The 24,170-nt window shown below is 42.1% G+C and overlaps 1 protein-coding gene across 3 annotated transcripts in view; it reads right to left on the reverse strand.

Annotated features, from left to right (window-relative positions):
- Positions 1-24,170, reverse strand: part of abca2 (ATP-binding cassette, sub-family A (ABC1), member 2) — a 122,593-nt gene that overhangs the window by 72,387 nt on the left and 26,036 nt on the right. For 2 of the 3 annotated variants that reach the window (XM_044107843.1, XM_044107833.1), the window contains 10 exons: positions 22,522-22,633; positions 21,077-21,240; positions 10,352-10,473; positions 9,330-9,428; positions 8,955-9,113; positions 8,211-8,432; positions 5,041-5,399; positions 3,447-3,606; positions 2,809-2,937; positions 1,040-1,207 (listed from right to left, as the gene is read on the reverse strand). In XM_044107843.1, the coding sequence (XP_043963778.1) occupies positions 1,040-1,207; positions 2,809-2,937; positions 3,447-3,606; positions 5,041-5,399; positions 8,211-8,432; positions 8,955-9,113; positions 9,330-9,428; positions 10,352-10,473; positions 21,077-21,240; positions 22,522-22,633 (1,694 nt within the window). The remainder of the gene's footprint in view (positions 1-1,039; positions 1,208-2,808; positions 2,938-3,446; positions 3,607-5,040; positions 5,400-8,210; positions 8,433-8,954; positions 9,114-9,329; positions 9,429-10,351; positions 10,474-21,076; positions 21,241-22,521; positions 22,634-24,170) is intronic. The other variant, XM_044107852.1, reaches the window with a different exon arrangement.

A 24,170-nucleotide genomic window follows, 5' to 3' on the forward strand; every position in this document is an offset into this window, starting at 1 on the left:
GCAAGCCACAAACGTGTTGAAACAGATTCTTCCTCATAAATACAATTTGTGGTGTTCACAACCAATCGACACAGGAGCTGTATAGGTCACGTGGTTTTTCTTTTTTTTTTTTTTTTCCCACCAGGGGGTCTTTTTGTGGGCTCTAGTGTCCCTTATTCAACAGCAGGCTGACAGGAAAGGGGGAAGGAGAGGGGGGAAGACATGCGGCAAATGTCGTCAGGTCCGGGAATCGAACCCGCGACGGCCGCGTCGAGGACTGAAGGCCTCCAAACGTGGGGCGCGCTAACCTCTACGCCACCGGAGCACGCCCCACGTGGTTTTTCTTAAAGTGATACGTGCACCGACACAAGTTTTTGTCATGTTTGAGATGTCTGTGTCGACCGGTCCGTCACTACTTATGATTTTGAAGTTGTTTGACCAGAATCAGCACTTTAAAATTTAAATCCTCATTTCAGTCCCCCAGAGTCATCATTTTTCTTCCCACTTGCGTGTTTAAGGACGCAGAATAGAGACATTGTCAAATGTCAATGAGGTCACATGTGAAGACATCGGATACGTATCTGATTTCCAAGTGGCCTGGTCCAACATGCAATCTGTTCATCACAGTCTGAACAACACATATCGGATATTTTTATTTTTAATTAGATATCCGATGTATGCGTTTCAAATGTGACCTAACATCCATTTGTTCATAGTCTGTGATGCCTGAATACTTTTAAGGCTGGGCTTAAAAGACGCTTTTTTGATAAAGCTTAGAGCCACTTAACGAAGTTATCCTGAGATATCTCTGCAGTTATGCCTCCATATACATAACTGACCACTTCTTGCTCTGCAACTTTCTCATTCTCCTCTTCAACTTTGCATTTTTTGCTGTTATTTCAATCTTGAACAGAACCTGGCTCATGCTAAGCCAGGTTCTGGTCCCAGGTTCTGCTGAAAGTGTCTTTCTGTCAGAAGACATTTTCCTCTCCATTGAAAAAAATGACATGATGCAATCTGCTGGGTTTCCTTAGATAGAATTGATCCCTGGCATGCTGACCTTAGACATGAAGCGTGTCCAGCCGCAGGCAGCGTTGTCGATTGTGTCTAGCTGCTCCAGCAGGGTGGAGGTGTTGGGCAGCGTGTAATTTCCCATCATCAGCGCCTGCATCAGCTCGCTGTCGGTGCCGTTCAGCAGCTCCGGCTGCTGCTGCAACTCTGAGGACAGCTGGACAAAGACAGGAGGGATGAAATGACCCAATCACAGCTGGAGGCAAATACAGCGCAATACACAAGTATTCACAACCTCTACACTTTTCATATTTTGTCATGAGCACATAACAGCAGTTTTAAAGTCCCTCCACTGGCTCCCTGTAGCTCAAAGAATAGACTTTAAAATACTGTTAGTTTATAAATCACTGAATGGTTTAGCACCACAATACATTAAAGATTTGCTGCTGTTGTATCAACCTTCCAGAACTCTCAGGTCTTCTGGTTCTGGTTCTGCTCTGCATCCCCAGAACCAGAACCAAACGAGGAGAAACAGCATTCAGCATCTATGCACCACAAATCTGGAACAAACTTCCAGAAAACTGTAAAACAGTGGAAACACTGACATCCTTTAAATCTCAACTAAAAACCCACTTGTTTAGAGTTGTATTTGAAACGGAATAAATTGCAAATTTATTGACGGAATCTGACTTGATGTTGTGTTTTTATTGTTTATTCTATGTTGCATTGTGTTTTTGTGTTTGATTTGATGTAAAGCACTTTGAAATACCTTGATGCTGAAATGTGCTATACAAATAAAATTTGATTGATTGATTGATTGATTGATTGATTGATTGATTGATTGATTGATTGATTGATTGATGTTTCGATCAGAAACATCAGTGGAATTCAGTTTTGATTAGCAGACCAACACATAGAAGTGCAGAATAGAGAAGTAGGCTGAAACAGCTGGTGACCTCTTTCAGTCAGAGCTACTGTCCTCTGTGTCCTCCACCCTTCATCTCCTCCATCACCACATCTATCCACCTCCTTTCTGGCGTCCTGCCCTGTGACTCCAACCTCAGCATCCTTTAATCAATATCATCATTGTCTCTCTGAACATGTCTACACTGTGTCAGTCAGGCCTCTCTGACTTTATCTCTGATGTCCTCATTCCAGATCCCATCATCCTTGTGGCTCCCAAACAGAACCTGAACACCTTGAGCTTTGCAGCCGCCAAATTGGTAATGTCTCAAAACCCTACATCGCTGTACATCTTTCCTTTCATTCTTACTGTTCCACTTTTATCACACCTGATTCTTTTCTTCACCCAATCAGACCTTGCACATGCTTCTTCGCCTCTTGTCTACATTCTCCTTTGTTCTGGACCAATCACCCAAAAATCAGAAAGTCTCTACCTTTTAACTTCTACTTGCTGTAACGTCACTGTTCCATTTCTGCCCTTCTTATTTACACTTTCATGTCTAGCTGCAGCTAATCTTCATTCCTGTACCTGTGCCCTGCTCTCACTGCAGCTCATTTGCAAACATCATAAACCATGGAGACTCCTGCTACCCTGCTACTGGATTTCACTTACAATTACACTAAATGGTACTAACTAACTAAATGGATGGCACAATTTTCTGAATTTTATTTGAACAAAATACTGAAAGTCATGTATCTTTTTCTTAAACTTACCAGTGTGTTACTTTGTGTTGGTGTGTCCAAAGCAAAACAATCCCACTAGTATGCTTTAGAGTCTAAGGTTGTAACACAGTAAGAAAATGAGAATGTTCAAGAGGTGAAAACATTTCTGTACATCTTAGCAGCACTATGTACCTGCTGGAGCCACAGCAGATGGCTCTGCAGGCGGCCCTCCTCCAGAAAGGTCCTGAGCTGGCCAGAAATGTTCAGCCACACCCGGGTGTAGTGAGTCACATTCCCAACAAATGCAAACGTCTCATTCGCCTAGAATTGAAAAGAGAAGAAAGTCAACTATATTGACTTTTACACTATGTCCTCTCTTAAAACTCTCATCTACAAACGTTGCTTAGTTCTCCAGTCTGCTTGGCCTAAGGAGTCAATTCTCAACTAAACCAGAGTGAAAAGAATTAAACTCTGACTAGAAAGTTTTTTTACTGAATCTTGATTATATCAAGATGCAGATGGTAAAATTATTCAAATCCTCTGTTCAGAGCTCTCTGATTGGTTCAGAGCTCTCTGATTGGTTCAGAGCTCTCTGATTGGTTCAGAGCTCTCTGATTGGTTCAGAGCTCTCTGATTGGTTCAGAGCTCTCTGATTGGTTCAGAGCTCTCTGATTGGTTCAGAGCTCTCTGATTGGTTCAGAGCTCTCTGATTGGTTCAGAGCTCTCTGATTGGTTCAGAGCTCTCTGATCTGTGGAACTGAATGTCAGATATGGACTGTGACATGCTGTCAGCAATTCTATATAACATGCTTTCACAGCTGCCTACTTACCTTCTGAATCACTTTGTCCACCTGGGAGCCAATGGGGGAGTAGAGGATCTTGGGATTTGTAGTCATCAGGTGAACGAGCAGGCCCAGGTTCCTTTGTTCTTTGTTGGTGAATCCCAGTGAGCTCATATTCCCCTGCTTCAGCGCCTCTGGCTCAATGATCCTGAAATAAAAGTGACGTTTCTGTCTTTTACATTAAAACCAGCTGTTACTACGGCTAATGTTCAGTTTCCTACCTTATACATGAGTATGCTGTTTATTCCAAGACACTTTTGCTAGTTTCTCCTCTACAGTCATGATACATGATAGTAGCAATAGGTCAAATACAAGTGGAAATGTTCCACTGGCTTTCAGCCCATTAGGAGTCCTTTTGACAGAGCTATGCATGTAGCAACAGGCTACAATCCTGTCTTCTGTTTTCTCCTCAGAGCTTTTCCAGAACTCCAGCCTGATCAGAGTGAGATTGTGTTTCAAGTCTATGATGACGAGGTACTGGGGGGGTCATAAGGAGCACTTAGTTCATTTATGCCATGGTCCGGTTGTACATTTGATCAGCATTACATGGTGTTAGATCCACTAGCTGATGACTTCATTTGGATTGAAATAACTGATATTTATTTTAATTGTATTTTTTTGATTTGTTGTTTTAAGATTTTAGTTGTGAGTTTAGGAATTGTCAGCAATGTCTTCCGGTAACATAATTATCATCCCAGTAATATTTTTACCTTTCCTGCCACCTTCACATATTTCACACAAAAACACAGTGGGTTGCTGGCGGACCGCCTCCCTGCCCTGACCACCAGGCTTGATAAGTGTTTTTCTCAGGAAATTCAAATGAACTGTTCTCATTTCTGAAAATAAATGTATCTTTTTCAACACATGATAAATATTCTTTGTGAATATAGCAAGACCAGAGATTATAATCAGATTGGGGAAGAGATTGCTTAAGTGTTTGTTAAATATAAGAAACTGTTTGATTCATTAATTATAATAAGATGCAAATAAACAAACAATTAAGTATCTGTTTTAAATAAGAAAAATATTTGATTGCCTAAAATGCAATAACAGCATTCATTTAGTGAATGCCTCATCATTTGGAGCAAAGGCTGCAGATAAAGACACTTCTAACATCAACGTGTGAAGAGCTCAAGACTTTCATCAGCCCAGTGGAGTTTTGACCAGGGGATGATGAAAAGGAGGCTCAGAAGCCTCCTTTTTTGCTTGTAATTAAATTTGAACCAGATGAAGCTAAAATAGCCACTTTGAAGAGATTTGGGTGGAAAATATTAAACAAAGTGATTGCTCATTTTAAATACAAAATCTTTTGGCTTCCAAACAGATCTGAATGAACTGTTCTTCAAGGAAAGGGCCTTTTTTGAGTCTATGCTCCAGTTAACAAATAATAGATTGCTAAATTAGCTGATGACTTTCTGGTAATTGATTTCTTTATTTAGTTTTTTTACCTTTTTTGACCCAGTCTTAATTCCTTAATTTAGACTTTATTCCAAAACCACCAAACTGCATTAGTATAAAATACTGTTATCTGGTCCTGCTCTCAGTCGGAACTTTCACTGACTCATGTTGAGATTTCACTCACCTGTTGTTCCCACACAGAATGGGCTGCAGTCCTGCCCACAGCTGAACAAAAGCTGAGAACTGAGAGTGTGGATTCTCCTCTCCCTCCTTCTTCCCTTCGCCCTCCACCCCCTCCTCTCCGTCTTCTCTGGGAACAGCTGTAGTGTTGATGCTCCATGTGGTGCTGTTCAGAGGCCACGTTCCGTTGCTCGGGGATACAGGGTTTTGCCCGGCACATGCTCCTTTGGGCAGCAGGCGGGCCAGTCCAGACAGTAGGTCCACGTCCTTCAGGAGCCTCTCCACATCAGCCAGGTCCTTCAGCAGGGCACCCAGCTGGGACTGGGACAGGGGGGCCAGAAGCCCGGCCTGCTCCACATGAAGCTACAAAGTCACACTTTGGTCACGTAAAAATCAATCAATACAATGTTGTTGTTTGATTCTTGGAGGAAAAATGCTTTGTTCTGTTACTTTTCACATGATGCAAAAATCTATATTATTCTTCTGTTAAGGTTAAATTGTTTTGTCAGGTTTTCTGTTACTCAATAAAATCAGGACAATCAGGGATTGCAGACTGATCTCTTCATTCATTCCATAAGCCTGACACTTTCTTAAATGAAACTGTCACACAAAAACATTGATTTGTGGACTAAGCATCTAGTGAGGTCAGAAAACGCCAAAGCATGTCTCTCCACACAAACAGAAAACAGAACTGTGTTCTGTCCAGATAGCAAGATGTTTCCCCTTTGCTTTATAGAAATGGACACCTGCTGCCTTCTGTACACAAATCTATTAAGTCCCAGATAGCACATGATAGTAATTCAATGTTGAATTACAGTCAGAATGGTTGATTTTTGGTTGAGGTCAACAGCTGACGGTGGATCAACCATCAATCATCCAATTCCAGCCAAGTGATCAATGTTGAAGAGATGTCACTGAATCAATGCTGTTTTGTGGTTGAAATCTAATGATTGAAAGGCCAACATCTAATCCAGTGTTTTTCAACACTAGTCCTCAAGACACACTGACCTGCAGGTTTTAGGTTTTTCCCTAATTCAACATGCAGGATTTCAACTGATGGCTGAATAACAGGGTTTTGCAGAATTGAAAACATGCACATCAGTTTGACTTAAGGACCAGGGCTGAGAAAAACTGATAATCAATTTTGAATCAAAGTATGCTGTTTGTCTCACATCTTCCCTACATCTATTGTTGTGGCCATTTATGCTACATTTATGTAGTTTATCATTTCTACCAATTTAGTTTTGTTCTTTGGATAGTTGGAATATATTTTCGTTAATTTTAAAACCAAAATTTGTAATTAATTTTTATATTTGGAATTATTCAGATTATGTGGTTAATTGTTAGACCCTCCCATTAATTGAAGTCATGAAGAACACAGAGGATGCTGGGAGGAGGATTGTTTGGTAAATGTCTGGTGTAGACGGGAGGTTTTGGAAAATGATTTTTTGACCACTTTTTTGTACCTTCAAACATTAAATTGAGATTATTTTTTGTTTCGACTAAGTTACAAGACATTTTCAGTAATTATTTTGTCTCTACTTTTACAATAAATAAATCAATTCGGAAGTGGGTACAAATCCAAAACCCACTTGTTATCACCCACAGCCTTTATTGGAAATCCCTTATTTTCCCCTCCCCCACTTTGCCATTGCCTCACCACCTCATACTCCTCCCCCAACGTTCCCCCCTTTTCATTCTTCCCCTTGCCCCCCATTTTTTATCCTGCTCACCACTCAAGGCCAAGGTATGAAATCCTACAAATTATAATGAAATGCTGCTACTTCCAGTGGGCGCCGGAAGTAAGACCCATAATCGTTTCCACAGTAAGCCTCCCAGGAATAAGGTGGATGAAAGAGCCGGGTTTGAGGCGGGCCTCCTCCTTAGCAGGGTTCCAAGATGGCCGCCACAAGGTAGCAAACATTTCACAGACAAATTATCATATACACACACTCCAGAATTCAAACATTACATAAAACCTTATTGCTTCTTAACACACCCACAGATTCAATCCAGGTGTGTGGCATCTAAAACATGTAAGGCAGGGGAGGAAGAACACTGATCTAAACCTGCTAAAGACTGATTCAGTCTGTTCATTTGTGGAGTGGTATCAGCATATGGACATTTTTTAATGAATTTAATCAATTGTTTATTTGGACATGTTTGTGGTTAGTGGAAGATTGAACCAGTTCCTTGATGGAAGTTTATCCTGTAAATATAAATAATTTTTCCAACTACAGTACAAATCACCTTTGGCTCTATTTTTCTGTCTCTAGTGTGTTAAATCAACCCTGATCCTCTCTGAGTTTTATCTTTGGATCTTCTGATAAACAGCAATTTATTTTAAATATTGATTCCCTCATTTTAACATGAGTGCAGCATCATAAATGCTACACTACGCTGCAGCTTGATGGGTAAATGTAATGTATGTCAACTAACATTACGATAAAGATTAATGAATATTCATTAGCGTGTCCTTAATAATTTAACTGAGTGTACATGGGCAACTGTATGGTTTGTTCTCAGAAATACTATTTAGTATTTCAATGATTTTCAAATTTTTTGAAATATTTATCATCTTTCTATCCGGTGGCTTCCTCACTCTTAATTTGATGTTTTTTAGCTGCTGCTCAGCAGTTTGACCCAAAGCTGACTGTTGAGGAAACTGTCAAGGAGTGGCTTCATTACGCACCAGAACCGGAGGAAGTAACCAAACTTGGGTTACCACAACAGTATGAACTGTCTGGATGCTGTTCTTCCATGGACAATAGGCCATGTTGTTCTGACAGTCAAAAAGGAGTCAAATATGTTTATAGATCTATCTATTTTCTTAAACAGAATGTTATATTTATGCCATGTTACCACTTTTAATCTTGTGTAAACACACTTTTGGAAATATGTTAATGTAATATCATTTTGAAGGTTTCAATGTCAGGCTTCAGCGTGGATTAAATGTTTATGCCTAACATTCTTTCATTCATATTTTGCTATCTGGGGTGTCTTATAATGTGACATTAGATGCTAGTATATTTTAATTCACAGAAACATGCATGTAATTGTCAGATTCTTTAAACTGACTAAACAATCTTCCTTCAGTTCAGCTTGTTAGAATAGAAAAGCACTCATTTAATTCTAGATGACAAAATCAGTCCAGTTCTAACAGACAGGAAGTACCTTGTCAGCAACATTTTGAGTGTTGATCTGCTCTCGTAGCTCCTTGCTCAGCTGTCGGAAGCGCTCTGACCTTTGACCCTCCTCTCGGCTGCACATTAGGCTGTGATATGCGTGCAGTGCCGGCTGCTGCTTCTCAGGAACCAGCAGAATCTTCCTGAGCTGAATGTCGCCACGCTCCCCACAGGTCAGGAACTTCAGCATGGATTCAGTCAGGAGAACTCCCTGGAAAAACATTTGATCTGCTAGCAGGTAATGTAGAAAATAATCACACACCAGCTCTTCTATTGCTGTGTGGATCTGCTCTGTCATGCATGCTCTGCATGAGTGATTGCTGTAAAGTCAACGACAACGCAAGTGATTCCTGCTGCTAATTTATTTAAGAAAAGGTGGAAACCATTGATTACTTATTTGGAACTGACATTAATTGCGTGCAAATAATTTTTTTTGTGTTCAACTAATATATTTACCAGTCAATATCTAGACATAAGTTCTATGAGGAATATCTTCCCTTTATCTGATTTATTATTATTGTTATTATACAATTATTAAATGCAGGAACAAAGTGACAGAGAAGCCCAGTTCTGTTACACATCTATCCACATAACTTAGTTTTTAGCAGTAAAGAAATCATGTTGGTAAAAGTTTTGCCTGAGTTAATGTCAGAATGGTATGGAGAAAATCTTAGAAATACCTGGTCTCACCTCCAGGTGACTGAGGGAAATGCATGAGAAAAGATGAGCATACCTCCAGCTCCTGGATCCCCTGAAGCTGCTCGACCCGGTTGCCAGAGGCGGCCGACAGGCCCAGCGCCCAGGATATGATCTGGACCACAGCCTTCCTGTTTGCTGCTCTGCCTGGATCTTCACCTCCATCCATACTCTGAACATCACCCACCAACTTCTCCTACAGCACCAGGTGATGGAGAGGTGTTCATGAAAAGCATGAAGTGTTGAGGTTTATTTCACTCTGGTATATAATATGGAAGATTTAAAAATGAAGAACTCTTCATCATAACTTGGTCAGAGGAAAAACAATTCTAAAGTCCATTCAATGAAGCGCTGCAAAGCAGCTATGCCTGTCCTTCTCCCATGAGCCAGACCTTGATGATCTGATGCTCACCTTAATCTGCAGAAGCTTGTCTGCAGGTTTCTTATTGAGGAGATTTGGTCCATGAATCCAGCTGGTTGGCCCTTCACTATTGAAGATCAGACTGTACACCTAAAGCAGCCATATAGAGAGCAAGAATGATTTGTACTGAAGATGGCAACTCTTCAGTTATTCATTTTTATTATGGATGTTTGGCGTAACTGTCATCAAATCAGAACAATAAAACTGCATATCAGCAATCAATAAGGATATTTCTTCACAGAATAGAAGAAAGATTTGATTCCCTTTATATTGTTCTTTTTTTATCAGTGGGAAAACGCCTGATGAGAGCGATGAGTTACTATTTGGATCAGATCAGTAGCAACAACAGGCAGAACTTTCTTAAAGAAATGTGAGGGTAGGACATCCAGACAGCAGGAACTGGAGCTGAGTTGACTTAGAATTTCCTCCAGGGTTTTATAATTAAGTAGTTGAAATTGGGTCATTTTTCCTGTATTTGTTTTGTTTTGGCTCAGCATTGGTTCTGACTTTATAGAGGATGTGCAGATTAATCCTCTGATTTTTTGAACTTTCTCTGAAAAGAAGCTGGAAAAGGGCTGCACAGTGGCGCAGTTGGTAGAGCTGTTGCTTTGCAGCAAGAAGGTCCTGGGTTCGATTCACGGCCCGGGGTCTTTCTGCATGGAGTTTGCATGTTCTCCCTGTGCATGGTGGGTTCTCTCCGGGTTCTCCGGCTTCCTCCCACAGTCCAAAAACATGACTGTCAGGTTAATTGGTCTCTCTAAATTCTCCCTAGGTGTGAGTGTGTGTGTGAATGGTTGTGTATCCTGTGTGTCTCCGTGTTGCCCTGCGATAGACTGGTAACCTGTCCAGGGTGACCCCGCCTCTCACCCGGAACGTAGCTGGAGAGGAACCAGCAACCCTCCTGACCCCATTAGGGACAAAGGGTGATAAGAAAATGGATGGATGGAAGAAGCTGGAAAACTGATTGCAGGCTGCATTACATTGAAATTCAGGCGGAAATGTCATTGACTCACCTCTTGGAGGTTCACTGAGCTGTTGAGTAGCGTGCTAGCCGTGGCGTTGGAGAGGGAAAGATTTCTGACTAAGAACTGCTGGAAACCATCCTGGTTCTTCAGCACACCAGCCAGTGGGAAGCCTTCACACACACCCCAACACACGCACACACATACACGTCAAAGCTGAGCTTCCTGTACAAGATATTAATAAGCATTGGTATATTGGCATTTTTAAAGTTATGCGTTCTATACAAGGCCAGACTGAGGAGGGTGTGGGCCCCTGGGCTTGAGCCAAGGTGCGGGCCCTACTTAATCATCGTTACACAACTGTATTTATATATATATATCCCTGATTTCTTTCCCTTTTGATGGTCGGCGTTTGTCCGTGCCTTACGTGTGGAACCAATCCTATCCACAAACCTTATCTACCAACAAGGTCACAAAAATCAGCCACTGTCCACCATGAGAGAGGCTGATGGACAGTCCCCAGCACCAGGTCTTCTCTCCATGCAAGGTTTACAACAGTCACTCCATGATTGACAACATTTTTGCTATATTTTGTACACACACGCACAAAAAAATTTCAGCAAGTCAGATTTTTAAAGCTCGTGATCGGCCAGAAAATTGCTACCGGTACACCTTTAATGAATGTAAAGATCATTACTACAAACAAAATATACTTAGTAGTTATTAAAGAAATACTTGAACATCATGAGTATGTCTCTTCAACAGAGCTTTCCTAAGGAAGAAAAATTTGACAATGTCCTCTATCCATCCTCTATGTAGAGTATTTATTTATACTTCTTCATTGCTATCTTTATCTGCCTCCCTCCCTCTGTCAAATTTTATCCCCTGTATCTTTCTCTAGAATTTTCAGGTTTATTTCCTTACCAAGTTCAGACAGTCAGGTTATTTCCCCTCTGAGAGCCAAACCTGGTCAAAACTTTTATTGGGTGATGACTGGATGTAGCTACGTGTCAGGTCAGGGCAGGACACAGTCAGCCCTTTGCTTTATGATTAGGACAGTTCATCCTGCTGGTGCTAGCTGGAAGCTAAAGCTAGTTCCCTTTCAGTCGATTCACTTGGTACAACATATAGAGTATGGGATATCACGCCGCCGCATAGCCTAACTGCAGACACCTTTAATCACGCCGTTAGGCAAATGACGTGTGATGACGGGTGGCAGGCCCCGCCTGCATATAAATACACCCCCATCACAGTCATTATTCAGTTCTTATGCTCTTCACCTTGCTGATAAGACCTAATTTCCAATCCGTCCTTTCTAGCTGCTGCTAGTGTAACAGTTAAAATGGTTCAGGTTAAATCCTGCTAAAATGCACCATCTGCTGGTTTAACGGAGTATTACATTCACCCTAGAAAGAGCAGGGTATTATGGGTAATCCTAAGAGCCACGAGGATCACTGTCGAGGTAACGTGTCTCTGCAATGTGATAAAGAAATATTGTGTATGAAATATGTTTATGGTTTTCATTTTTGCATATTATTGAAATATGTTTTATGTAGGTCACACTGTTTTGCTATTTTATTGTTTTGCTGCGTTTTAGAAATGTTTAGTTCGTGAGAAAGTGTGGCGGGAATTTCCCACGTTAACATTGTGGCTCCTCCTTGCAGGAGCGTGTTTTATGCTAGAGAATGACTTTACCTTGATGTCCATGTGTGAAATACAGGTATGTTTTACTAAACCTCTTGTAGCAGATGGTTAATATAAGGCTGAGTTTTATTTCAACAGTTTTATATGAAGATACGGTTCATTTATGTTTTTGCAATATTTCACGATACAAGTTTATATGAACTAAAATATAAAAATGGCATGCAGTAAATAAAATGTCAGCATTTTATTTAATTTTTCAGAGCTTTGTAGTTAATTGCTTTACTTTCTTTAAAAAATGACACTCGCTGGTTGTTCCTTTAGTGTAAACTAAATCCACTATGCGATCACTGTAATTTTAAATGATTTTATTTTAATTACTGTATTATGGGTAATCCTCAGAGCCACGAGAATCACTGTCGAGGAGCGTGTTTTATGCTAGAGACTGACTTTACCTCGATGCCCATGTGTGAAATACAGATGGTGAATTAAAGAAAACAACTGATGCCAGCTTGAGCTCCTGTCATTCATTGCCACACTAAGAGAAGCCACCAGATCCGCATAGGTCACACTAGGTAGCATTGCTCTTGTTTTCTTTTCCAAAACTAGCTTAACTGCTCCTGTTGGTGTTAGCTACTGCTGCCTTCAGGTTAGCGTGTCTGTTGTATGTCCGATTTGTCTATCTTTTTTGGTTTTGTGGTTCGGGATGAGCACAAAGCAAAAAATGGTGAAGCAGAAGTCTTCCATTCACCCTGGCCTCAGGGGTGCAGCCTCACGCTTCACAGAAAAGACCAGCATGAGGCATGCTCCGTCTGCCTTGGAATTGTCCACACCAGAAGAGTGTTGTCGGAGCCGACCGTTTGTGCTTTTTGTAGCCAGCTTCGGCACTCCACGCTTGAACGGCGGGTCAAGTTTGTGCAGAAAGTACAGGGAGAGGCTACCGTGTCACAACAAGATCCCTTGTTGTCCAAGTCTAGGAATCCGGTTTCATCCGAGTCTGACGAGGACGAACTCAATTTCCTGTGTGTCAGACCAGCTGTGTGTTGGGTGTTGTTTGCTGACTGTGGATTGGATTGTTGATGGTGTTCGGATGGTATCATTACCTGGGCGTGGTTGTTCGACGCTGCAGGGTTACACCAGATCGGCTACTCCACGGTTTGAATTGGGAGTGTTGATTTATGCAACGCAGTTTTTGCACTGCCTCCTGCTGTCCTTTTAGCGTTTGGTTTTGCTTTGTTGTTAGTCCGCCCAGTTAGGATTGTTTTCTTCTTGTAGTATTTGTGAGGGCGGGCTAACAACTGTTGAAGGAAGAAATACTATGTTAGCTTAATTTGGAAAAAAGCTTGGCTCTCTCTATTTCTTCCAGCGAGCTGCGCGTGGAAATCAGGAACGACGATGCGTGATGACGTCACAGAGTTACAGCGTTTAATCCAATAGAAAACCACAGTGAAGTAACAACAAGAGCTGCAAAGCAGCCAAGATACAGACTCATTACCTGAGACAGACAAAGAATAAAAACAATGACAGAGAAAGAAAAGGCAAAGACATGTCTTTGGAGAAGGCTGATGCCAAAACGGCAGAAATATAACAGCAATCTGAATTATTAACATTGTGCACTAACTTTTATAGTGAAGGCGTTTCTCTCCTTGTTAATGTATTCAGTTAAGGCGTACCCCTGGTTCGACCAACCAGGAGCTCCCCTGGACACTCAGAGGAACTTAGACCTTCCCTTAATTTCACGCCAAGATCAAAGGCCATTTGGTCTCCGAGAGGACAAAGGAGCAGGGGCAGCTGCGTCCTGGTCTCTAGGGCCATTTGTCTCTAGGGCCATTTGGTTCAATAAAACCATAAAATAAGACTTCACAGATACCTGTGAATTTCGGAGTGTCTCCTTCACAAAGTTAAGCTCAGTAATTTAATTTAAGGAAAGATTATCTTCACAAACCTAATTCTGATCTACTGCATTCAGCTTTTCTCCAAAGATTTGAATCTTTGCCTTATCACATAAATCCTGAACAGTTTTCTAATACTAAACAACACATTTTCATTGAAACAATTTCCATTTGATTCAGATATTATCATAGACAGTACAATTTTCAAATACATTCAGCATTCACCATTCTAAACTTAGATAATGCACTTTGATTAAAACTTGCTATTAATACTTAGAAAAATGTTAATGATCTCAACATTCTATGTTGTATTTTAGTTTAACCCATGCCAGATGTGGTTAAAAGACCTTTGATGTTCTGTGAACCCAACAGAGTTCTGTTTCACAGGCAATACTAATTTTATGGCCTCCTGACCTCTGATAACACAGCAGGAGGAACCTCACAGAGAGATCACAGATTTGACCTACTTCTAAATACTTACCGATAGAGTAGTTTTAATTTCAAATCCTTTACACAAACCTGTTTAAAATTAAGAAATTTGTTCAAAATCAGACTGTTCATTATAACCTTTACATCTGGGATAAGATTAGCTCTATTAAGCACTCCAAAATAATAATTTTCCGTAACACAACCTTTCATTTATTTTGTTGGTTTTGTTTAATTGTTTGTTTTGGTTACTTCCCTGAATATTTATATCTCGTTTGGTGTGATCCCCATGTCGGGTTGACAACGAACGGATGAAGTTAGCGGGGAATCCTTTTTATCTATGCAACAATAAATATCAATAATTAACTTAATTCTGGTTGTTGATTATTGCGCTTTGGCTAGACAGCCTATAACATTTGGGGCCAAAGCTTCTACTTCCAGCTGGGCAGACAATATGGAGTATGTGGATGGGTTAGCCAAAATGGTACAGGATGCAGCACCATCTGACTATCACTTCGAGGCTCAGGGTGATGATGATGTGCTAGTCACTAGCCTGGAAAGTCACAGTCTTTCGGAAGACGATGACAACGACTTTTCCGTGGACCAGTGTCCATCTGCTGCCGCCGCATTTCCCGTGGGTCAGGACGACACATCATTCCTTTCCCTTTGCCGTCATGCAGCTGATAAGTTAGACGTTGAGTGGCCCGTCCCTCCTCCTGCTCTGAAGGTGTCCTGGTTCACTGGATTCTACCTTCCGACGGAGTCGGCTGCGGTTAAAAACCGCCTGCCCACGTTCCCAGATTTTGTCTCGGAGCTAACGTCATCCTGGAATAAACCGTTGTCCACACATGTTACAGTGCCTGGCTATGGGCAGTACATGGACCTGGAGGGTGCCGACAAAGCAGGCCTGGTTAATTTACCACAGATGGAGGCGTCCTTGGCAGCTTACCTGGCGCCATCATACAACCATGGTGTGGGCGGCTCTGCCACCTTGCCCTCAAAACAATGCAGGTTTTTTGCCTCCCAGCTGGAGAAGACCTATCGCGCTCAAGCAACCACTGCTCGCTCCCTGAGCTCAGCCACCATGCTTCAAACTTATCAAGCTATGTGCTTGTCCGAGCTAGGAGCTCAGATGCTTCCTGATAGCCATCTCCCCCTCTTAAATGAGATCAGAATCACGGCTGATTATATTCTTCGCACATCCCGCTGTGCGGCACTCTCACTGGGGAGGGGGATGGCTTCCACAGTGGTTGCTCAGAGACACCTATGGCTATCACTTTCTGACCTTACCGATAGGGACAGGGCCATATACCTGGATGAGCCGGTGTCAACAGATGGGCTTTTTGGACAGTACCTTGATGCAATCCAAGCGAAGTTTGAACTTAAGAAAAAGCAAACTAAAGCTCTTTGTTGCAACATTCCCAGATGTGACGCTAGATCCAGATCCAACATGAGGGCACACAAGCCGGTGACGACACCGGCACTGCCTAAGAGAGCAGCACCCCCCGCAGCTCTCAACAATACAATTTTACAGCTGTCGAAAAAGCATACTCCCCGCCAGTCAGCTTGGAGCAAAGGCCCTCCTCTGGGCTTTCAACGAGATCTGACGTCTTGAAAGAAGAAACCTCAGTCATCTTAACGACGTGAGACGGCGTGACAAAAGAGAGGCATCAGAAGCAGGGAGGCATGATTTCCGCCACTCATTCGTTTATTATCAAAAGGCATCTTGTTTGTTCTGTTCAGGGTTCCAGCCCCGAGTGGCGCTGCGTTTTCCTAACAGTCTCCCAAGCACAACACCCCAACTCACATACAGTTTGCACTTTCAGCCCCAGGTTTTAGTGGGCAAAATGTTTCTCAAGAAACAAGAGAAAATGTTCTGAATGTTTGTGTAACTGTTCCATATGTTTCAATAAAGAGTGCAATTCCTTTGCCAAAAAATCAAAATCCGAAATGGTACAGGACGCACAGCGTGCACTGTGGCACACAGCGTGCACAACAGTCAAGCGGAGCTGCTCCTCTCCCTTTCAGCAGAGGGCAGCACCTCCCCAACAGTGCATCAGGTCAGCTGTCTGGCTGCACGCGTACCTTTTTGGGACTGTGTGACCGCGTTTCATCGATGCCTGGCTCAGTTTCAGTTGGGGTGCAAACTGCGCTTCCAGACCTTCTTACAGCTGATGGAAATGATGGCCTCCATGATCGCAGTGGTGCCACTTGGACTGTTGAAAATGCGTCCGATGCAGCGCTGGACACGCTCTCACTGGCTGTGCACGTCACGACACCTGCACAGGAGGCTGACAATAACTGCTTCTTGCATGTCAGCCCTTCGCCTGTGGAGAGAGCCCGGTCTGCTATACCATGGGTCTCCAATCGGCATGGTGTCCTTTCGCAAAGTGTTCTTCACAGGTGCCTCTCTGAAGGGGTTGGGGGCAATATGCGATGGCGTAGCAGTGAGGGGGTCTGGACATTATCCCAATCCGAGCTCCACATAAACTACCTGGAGTTGCGAGCTGTCCTGCTAGCTCTGAGGCATTTTTGCAGGGTTCTGATGAACCAGCATGTTCTGATAAGGACAGACAACACCACTGTGGTGTCCTACATAAACAGATAAGGGGGCACTCAATCACTTCCCTTGCTGAAATTATCTCACAAACTGTTGCAGTGATGCAGCGTTCTTTTTCTGTCTGTCAAAGCAACTCATATTCCAGGGCACCTGAATTTGGGGGCAGATCTGCATCCGTCCGTGGTTGTACAGATTTGGCAACGGTTCAGCAAAGCTTCAGTGGATCTCTTTGCCACCAAAGCCAACACTCACTATTCCCTAATCTTTTCCATAACGGATCACAACGCTCCACTGGGAGTGGATGCCCTGGCTCACCCATGGCCCAATGTGCTTCTGTATGCATTTCTCCCAGTGGAAATGATTCTGCCAGTGCTGGAGAGAGTATGCAGATGGGGCCTGTCCTTGATTCTGGTGGCCCCTCGTTGGCCAGCAAAGTCATGGTATGCAGAAATAATCAGCTTGCTGGTAGCAAAGCCTTGGAAACTCCCCACCCGCTTGGATCTCCTCTCCCTGGCAGGGGAGGAAGTATTTCATCCACACCCAGAATTGTGAATGCTGCATGCCTACCTACTGAGAGGTCCAGCTTGTTAGCTAGAGGCCTTCCTTTGGATGTGGTTGCAACTATTCAGAGCTCCAGAGCAGCTTCCACGAGGGGTTTATATGCCTATAAATGGCGTGTTTTTGAACAGTGGCGTCAGCAAAAACATTTCTCCCTTCCAGTGCTCCATTGTGGATGTTTTGACATTTCTACAGAAGCTAGTGGATAAAGGTCTGCCTTTCTCCACAATTAAAGTTTACTTGGCTTCCATCTCTGCTTGTCATGTTGGCCTTGATGGAGGGACACCAGGTACTCATCCCCTGCTGTGCGTTTCTTAAAAGGGGTCAGTAGACTGAGACCAGGGATAAAATCTAACGTTCCTTCCTGGAATCTCACTGTGGTCTGGGATGCTCTTTGTAGCATTCACATGGAGTGCTACAAAGATGGTTGATTTGAAATTTCTATCATACAAGACAGGTCTGCTTCTTGCTTTGGCGACTACAAAATGGCTTGGGGACCTACATGCACTTTCAGTGCACTCCTCTTTTGTTCAGTTTTCAGCTGATGGTTTAAAGGTCACCTTAAGACCAAATGCTGCATATTTCCCTAAGGTGATTCCTTTGGATTACAGCACAATGACCATTGGGCTTTCTAGTTTTAATCCCTCTCCTTTTGCTTCTGAAGAGCAAGAAAGGCTGTATTTTCTGTGCCCAGTACGTGCACCGAGTCTTTACATCGGGGTCTCAAACTCCAGTCCTCGAGGGCCGCAGTCCTGCAACTTTTAGATGTGCTTCTGTTGCACCACCTGAATAGAATAATTAAGGCTCTGGAGAACTGATCTACACAAGGTGGAGGTAATTAAGCCATTTCATTCCAGTGTTTTGTACCTGTGGCACATCTAAAAACTGCAGGACTGTGGCCCTCGAGGACTGGAGTTTGAGACCCCTGCTTTACACCAATCGCACTCAGAATGTGCGACTGTGTGATCAGCTGTTTGTGTATTTTGCCAATCCAGCTAGAGGCAAGGCTCTGTCCAGACAGAGACTCTCTCATTGGGTCGAGGAGACTATTTCCCTGACTTAGAAAAGCAAGGGCCTCCCTTTACCTCATGGTGTGAGAGCACATTCAACCAGAGGTGTAGCGGCATTCTGGGCCCTTTTCAGAGGGGTCCCTGTGACTGACATCTATGTTGCAGCCAGCTGGTCTTCAACGCACACTTTTGTTCGGTTTTATCGTCTGGATGTGACAGCCCCTTCTGTTGCTCATTCTGTTCTTTCCCCTGGGTTGGAGGTTGCAAACTAACTCAGTGCTTTTGTCTTAGGTTTGATGGCTGCTCCACAAGGTGTGTACATATGTCCCAAACTCTATGTGTTGTGCCTCGTTCCTCTCCTTCAGGGAACAGAGCAGTCACATTACCTTTCTGTGACGTTAGCCGCTTTCCTTCTCTTTGAATCATTCTGTTACTTTTTTCCACTCACAGAAACCCGTTTCAAAGCGTCACTGACTTTTAACATTGTTTAAAATATAAAACACATGGGGGATGGAGGAAAACTCAGCCTGTGTTTGGATGTATTCACCACTTGGAGCTGGCTTTCAAAACGCAATCTGGAGAAATGTTTCTAATATTTGTAAAGATGTTCCGATGCTTAAAAATTAACATCCATATTCCCTGCTTCTTGCTCAGCCCACTAAACTCCCACAAACTCATCAGTTTTTACCCAAAGCGCAGGATCAGTACTGTACGGTTTATCCGTGGTCATCGCTGCACCTGGCGAAGAAGTTCACCCTTTCGCTACCTCTGGGCGGCACCGGATCAGTCAGAGATCCAGGTTCTGGCGGACCATAGAGCTGCTGTTAGCAAGGCTAACGTCTTGAGAAGTGGAGAGGGACGATGGTTCTGTTCCATGTCCAATATGAGTTTTAAAAATGATGTAGGGTTTTCAGACTTGTAGAAACTGCAGTTTTTGACATCCTCAAAGTATTATTACTTTTTAGGACAAGTATTTGTTTTTACTTGGAATGAATGAATTATTAGTGAAAGTATGAAGTTACTGAGTACAACCAAGTACAGAGCTGGCAAATTAGCCTTCGGCTAGATAACCTTTGTACAAAATAACAATGGTTGCTTTGTTTTATCATTTAACATTGATTACTATGCTGTCCTTGATCAAATAAACTTAACTACTGGTAACTAAACCTAGTGAGTAACAGTGGGTATTTTATTTTGTTTTTGTGTTTGTCTTTTTCCTGAACAAAGAGACTCCTGGAGCTCCAGCTGCTATTCTGTATTAAATAAATGGTCCTCATGTTCACACAGTTAATTTGGCAATTTTAGTTCTTTTGACAAACACTGGATATCTCCAATATGCTTGTATCATATTGAGTATGAGGGCCAAAGGTAAGGCAAAGGCAGCAGGAGAAAATCAATCTGTTCCTTCAGGTAAGAAAACTTCAAGAAGATTCTCAATCAGTTGGGTGAGTTCGGAGGCGTGTGAACAGCTGGACCTGTTGGTGTCGTTTGGTGAGCTTAGTCATCATGCTCCGTGTGGAGCAACACCACAGGTGAAAACTATCTACTAATGTGGTTACACATTGAGTCATGAGATTCAGTAACATCAACAGTAATGATGGCAGAGTCACCAAGACAACATCAGTCACACTGAGAAGCTGGATTTCCAGCTGACTAGTCAGTTAGAAACAAAAAACTCTTTTTTCTGGTCAGTGAATGCACCATACCGAAGAGTTAGCAGGTCAGTGGCGATACTCTGTGGAGTAAATGTTGCTACTGAAAGGAAGAGGCTCAGTGTTAGCTATAGCTAGCATCAGTGAGGTGGTTAAAAAGTGGGAGGAAAAACCAAAGATGTTTAAAGAGAAATTATATTGTCATGGAGACCATTTGGTTCAGGATGCTGCTACTGAAAGCTAGACTGAGGAGCATGTGACTGTTAGCTCTAGCTCAGAAAGCTGAGGAGGTCTCTTAGAACAGGGGATGGAGTGACTAAGGGTTAGATTTAGGGTTAGCGCCCAGAAGTGACTGAAGGCTGAATGCATTCCAGCAAATCTGTTTTCTTGAATCCTTTTGACTTTTGTCATGGAACATACTGGACTGACTGACAGCTGCTAAACACTACAGCCACTACATGGCTCTAGTGTTTGGAAGATGTGGGGAGTTGTTAGGTTCCAATATTTAATTCAAACAGTAAGATTCACATAGACCAGACTGGGACTGGTTTCCTGCTTTCCAGTAGATTCATCTGTGCAGAAAGCTGCTGATGTGGAGGAGACTGATCTTTACTTAGACTTGTTCAATATGACCAAATGTTCCAGTTTATGACATAATATTACATGATATGGGTTTCACCTCACAGTAAACCAGTGTCTTATCAGTAAATGATTTTGAGAAAAGGGTTGTTAACACCTTTTTTAATAATGAAAGCCTAATGCTGCCTTGAGTGAAGAATATGTAACTGTTATAAACATCTCAATGAGCAATGAAAACCCCTAAGGGACAGATTGTGTCTGGGCTCCACTTCTGGATCCAGCTCTGTCTGTCAGTGGGGGGCGTAGGGATGGTTCTGAGGGCAGAGCTCTGTGAAAACACTCGGACCTGTTCCAGCAGGTCCGAGTGCTGAAAGAAAGAAGAGTGCTTCGTTCTTTAACAAGCTTCGTTAAAGAACGAAGCTTGTTATTGGTAAAAGTGAAGCTGAAGAGAGTCTGACCTTGGCTCCTGTTGAAGCTGTAGTCGGGTGGTAAAGGTGCAGCACTGAGGCTCTCCAGCTGCTGCTGCAGGGTCTCCAGATCCTGACCCAAACCCGGTCTGTCAGGTGTGAAGAAGCGGTTCTGTTCAACCACTTCACTGATTCGCTCCAGCAGCTGAGTCACTCTGGAACCAGATGGATATGAAACATGGTCAGGTCCTGGTTCCAATCAAACGAAGCAGTTTACAGTCTATCCCCATCATGACATTCTTCACTTCTCATTTGTCTTGTTAATGGAATGACTTTGACCAGTCCCACCAGGATTTCACAAACGTTTTTATGATTATTTGCAATCCAAATCATTCATCTTGTAGTGATATTTAAGAAATATTTGCAAAGAATTTTGCTGTAATTTTCCCCTATTCATGGAGAACAAAGGGATTCTGATGTACTCTGTCCTTATGTTTAAGGGGTAAATATAACTTTTTATTACTTATATATTGATCACATTTTAGAACTTGACATCAAGTTACTGGACGTTTTTCTCACTGGCTTTCATGCCCAGTGTTTTATCTAGGGCTGGAACTAAGAATTATTTTAGTGTATGATTACTCTATCGATCATTCTGATGATTAATGGATAAAAAATTGGCACATTCTGCATATTTTTCAATTAAGCATTTAAGCCTATTTTAGACAATATTAACAATGCACTAAAACACAAATAAACAATTCAATTCCTTTTTAAATCAGAAAATGAACATTTTATTTCCAAAGCAGCTTTCATTTAGTGCATGCTTGATCATTTGGAGCAAAAACTGCATCTGCAGCTAACAACACTTGTAACATCAAGATGTGAAGAAGCCTTTCTGCAGCACTGAATTATTATGTGATTATTTTGGGACTAACGGATTAATTATTAGATAGCAAAAGGTACTTAATAGCAGATTTTTTTTTCCTCACAGAATTTGAACCAGGTAAAGCTAAAAGTGCTGGGTGAGTTCTGGATAGAACACACAAAGAAGGTTTCTGATTTGAAAGGTAAAATGTTTATATTGGCTTCATTACTGCTCTGACTATGTTGCTCTTTCAGCAAACAACCTGTTTATGTGTGTGTGACTCCAATTAATGATTAATCAATTACTAAAGTAGTTCAATTTAACAATCAATTAATCACAATTTATCTGATTAATCGTTTCAATCCTAGTTTTGTGATAAAGTCACCTGTGTGGCAAAACCAATCAGCAAATCGGCAACATTTTCCATCCAGATTTAAATCCTAGAAGAATTTCACCTTTTCAATTCATTTATCAAATACTTTGATTATATCAGGATGGTATTTAACAGCTGATCAGTTCACTTTTGGTGAAAGCTTTTCTGATAGTGGTACTTACTGCTAAAAAGACAATCAAACACAAAGTGACTCAGGAATGTTTAAGAGCAAATCCTGTGCTCCGTTCTACTCACGTAGAATTTTTATACTGCAGGAACCCAAACTCATCCCTCTGTCCATCTGGGCACAGCGACTGCATGATAGGAATGATGCCGGCTGAGGTGAGCGGCGCTGCACTGTAAAAAGCTTGGTGGAAGAAAGAAGCAAAAAAAGATGGAGGAATAAAAAGAAGGAAGAGCCAGAGATAAAAGAAGAAGTCATAAGAGTGGTAGACAAGGAGGTGGTGATCAGAGTTAGAAAAAGATCAAGTAAAAGTGGTCTTATTGTGAAATGTTCAATTAGACAGTAATGAAAAAACACACAAAGTTTCTGTGCTTGTGTTAGAAGGAAGGAAGTGGTGAGAGAGGCTCCTGCATGTCAGCGCTGCATTTAGACACTATTCCTCTTTGTTCAACATAAACAGCCTCCATTCTTCAGAAACATTGGATGAAGCAGCTTTCAGCAGGACAAAGCCCCTGAAATTTCACTTCTTGCCAATAGCACCTAGTTTCCATGGCAACTGTGATGGTTTCTTGTGAACAAGCATCCTTTTCATTTGACCACAAAAACACTTTTCACTTTTCCATCTCATCTACATGAGATACCCAGAACTTTGATAGAAATGGGAAATCTGCTGCTGCACATAGAGCGGTGCAGAGGAACCTCTGGATGGAAGAATACAAAAAGCAGAAGTGAAGACCGTATGTATCCCTGGGAAAAATGTGAAAAGAGCAAAGATCTCTTCCTGAGTTGCTTCAATAAGCTTTCTACAGACTCTAGGTCTGGGGCAGGAGGTTCAATAGTGTCTGGTGAACCATAATGGTTGATAGATCATTATTCCGCTGACAGCCTCAAAAACGACCTATTTTCACTTCACCAAACTCTTACTTAAAAGCTCATGCTACTTAAAAGTGGTGCTGAGAGCCACTTTTAGAACAACAAGGGCTCATTGGCTGGAGGTGCCAGATCCCAAAGAAAAGAAATTTACTCATGCAGATTACATACAACAAAACATCCCATGTGAGACGACACCACATTGGTCCCAAGAAGATGTATTTTGAGTGTTGTTTATATCGATAAAAATGGAACCATTTTAAAATATTTATATAACGTGAAATGTTTAGCATGCATTCATTCATAACTCTAAACCCAGGGCCCCCGCCCCTAGAAGAACCAGGTGATGCCCTTCACACTGATGGTGTTCAGGGCCACATGGAAGGGAAACCGGCCCCCAGCATCACAGAGGGTTTTCACCTGTCTTACCATCCCTAATAAACATGGCTCCTCCTCTGCATAGTGACAGCAGCTAGGAGAAATGGCTTTCTGTTTTATACAACATGAGCACAAAGTTATGAAAAATGCATAAACTTGTTAGAAACTTTGATCATAACTAATAAAGTTACATATAATAACAACAGTCACATAATAAATCCTTCACCCAGGACACAAACTGTTTGTTCTGCTACAATCAGGGAAACTGTACAGACACAGTAAACAACCACCTGGCTAAGAAACAGCTTTTTGTCCAAGAGCTGTGAAATCACACACACTCTTATGCAGCTCCCTCAGGACTGATTAAGACTTTATTATTTATTTATCACTGTAGGTATCACTCCAATTTCATTAGGTTCTAGAAATATGACTAATAATATTCTTATGTCTGTCATTTTGTTACAGGTTCTCA

This window comes from Gambusia affinis, linkage group LG03 (genome assembly GCF_019740435.1).
Source record: "Gambusia affinis linkage group LG03, SWU_Gaff_1.0, whole genome shotgun sequence".
Classification (NCBI taxonomy): domain Eukaryota; kingdom Metazoa; phylum Chordata; class Actinopteri; order Cyprinodontiformes; family Poeciliidae; genus Gambusia; species Gambusia affinis.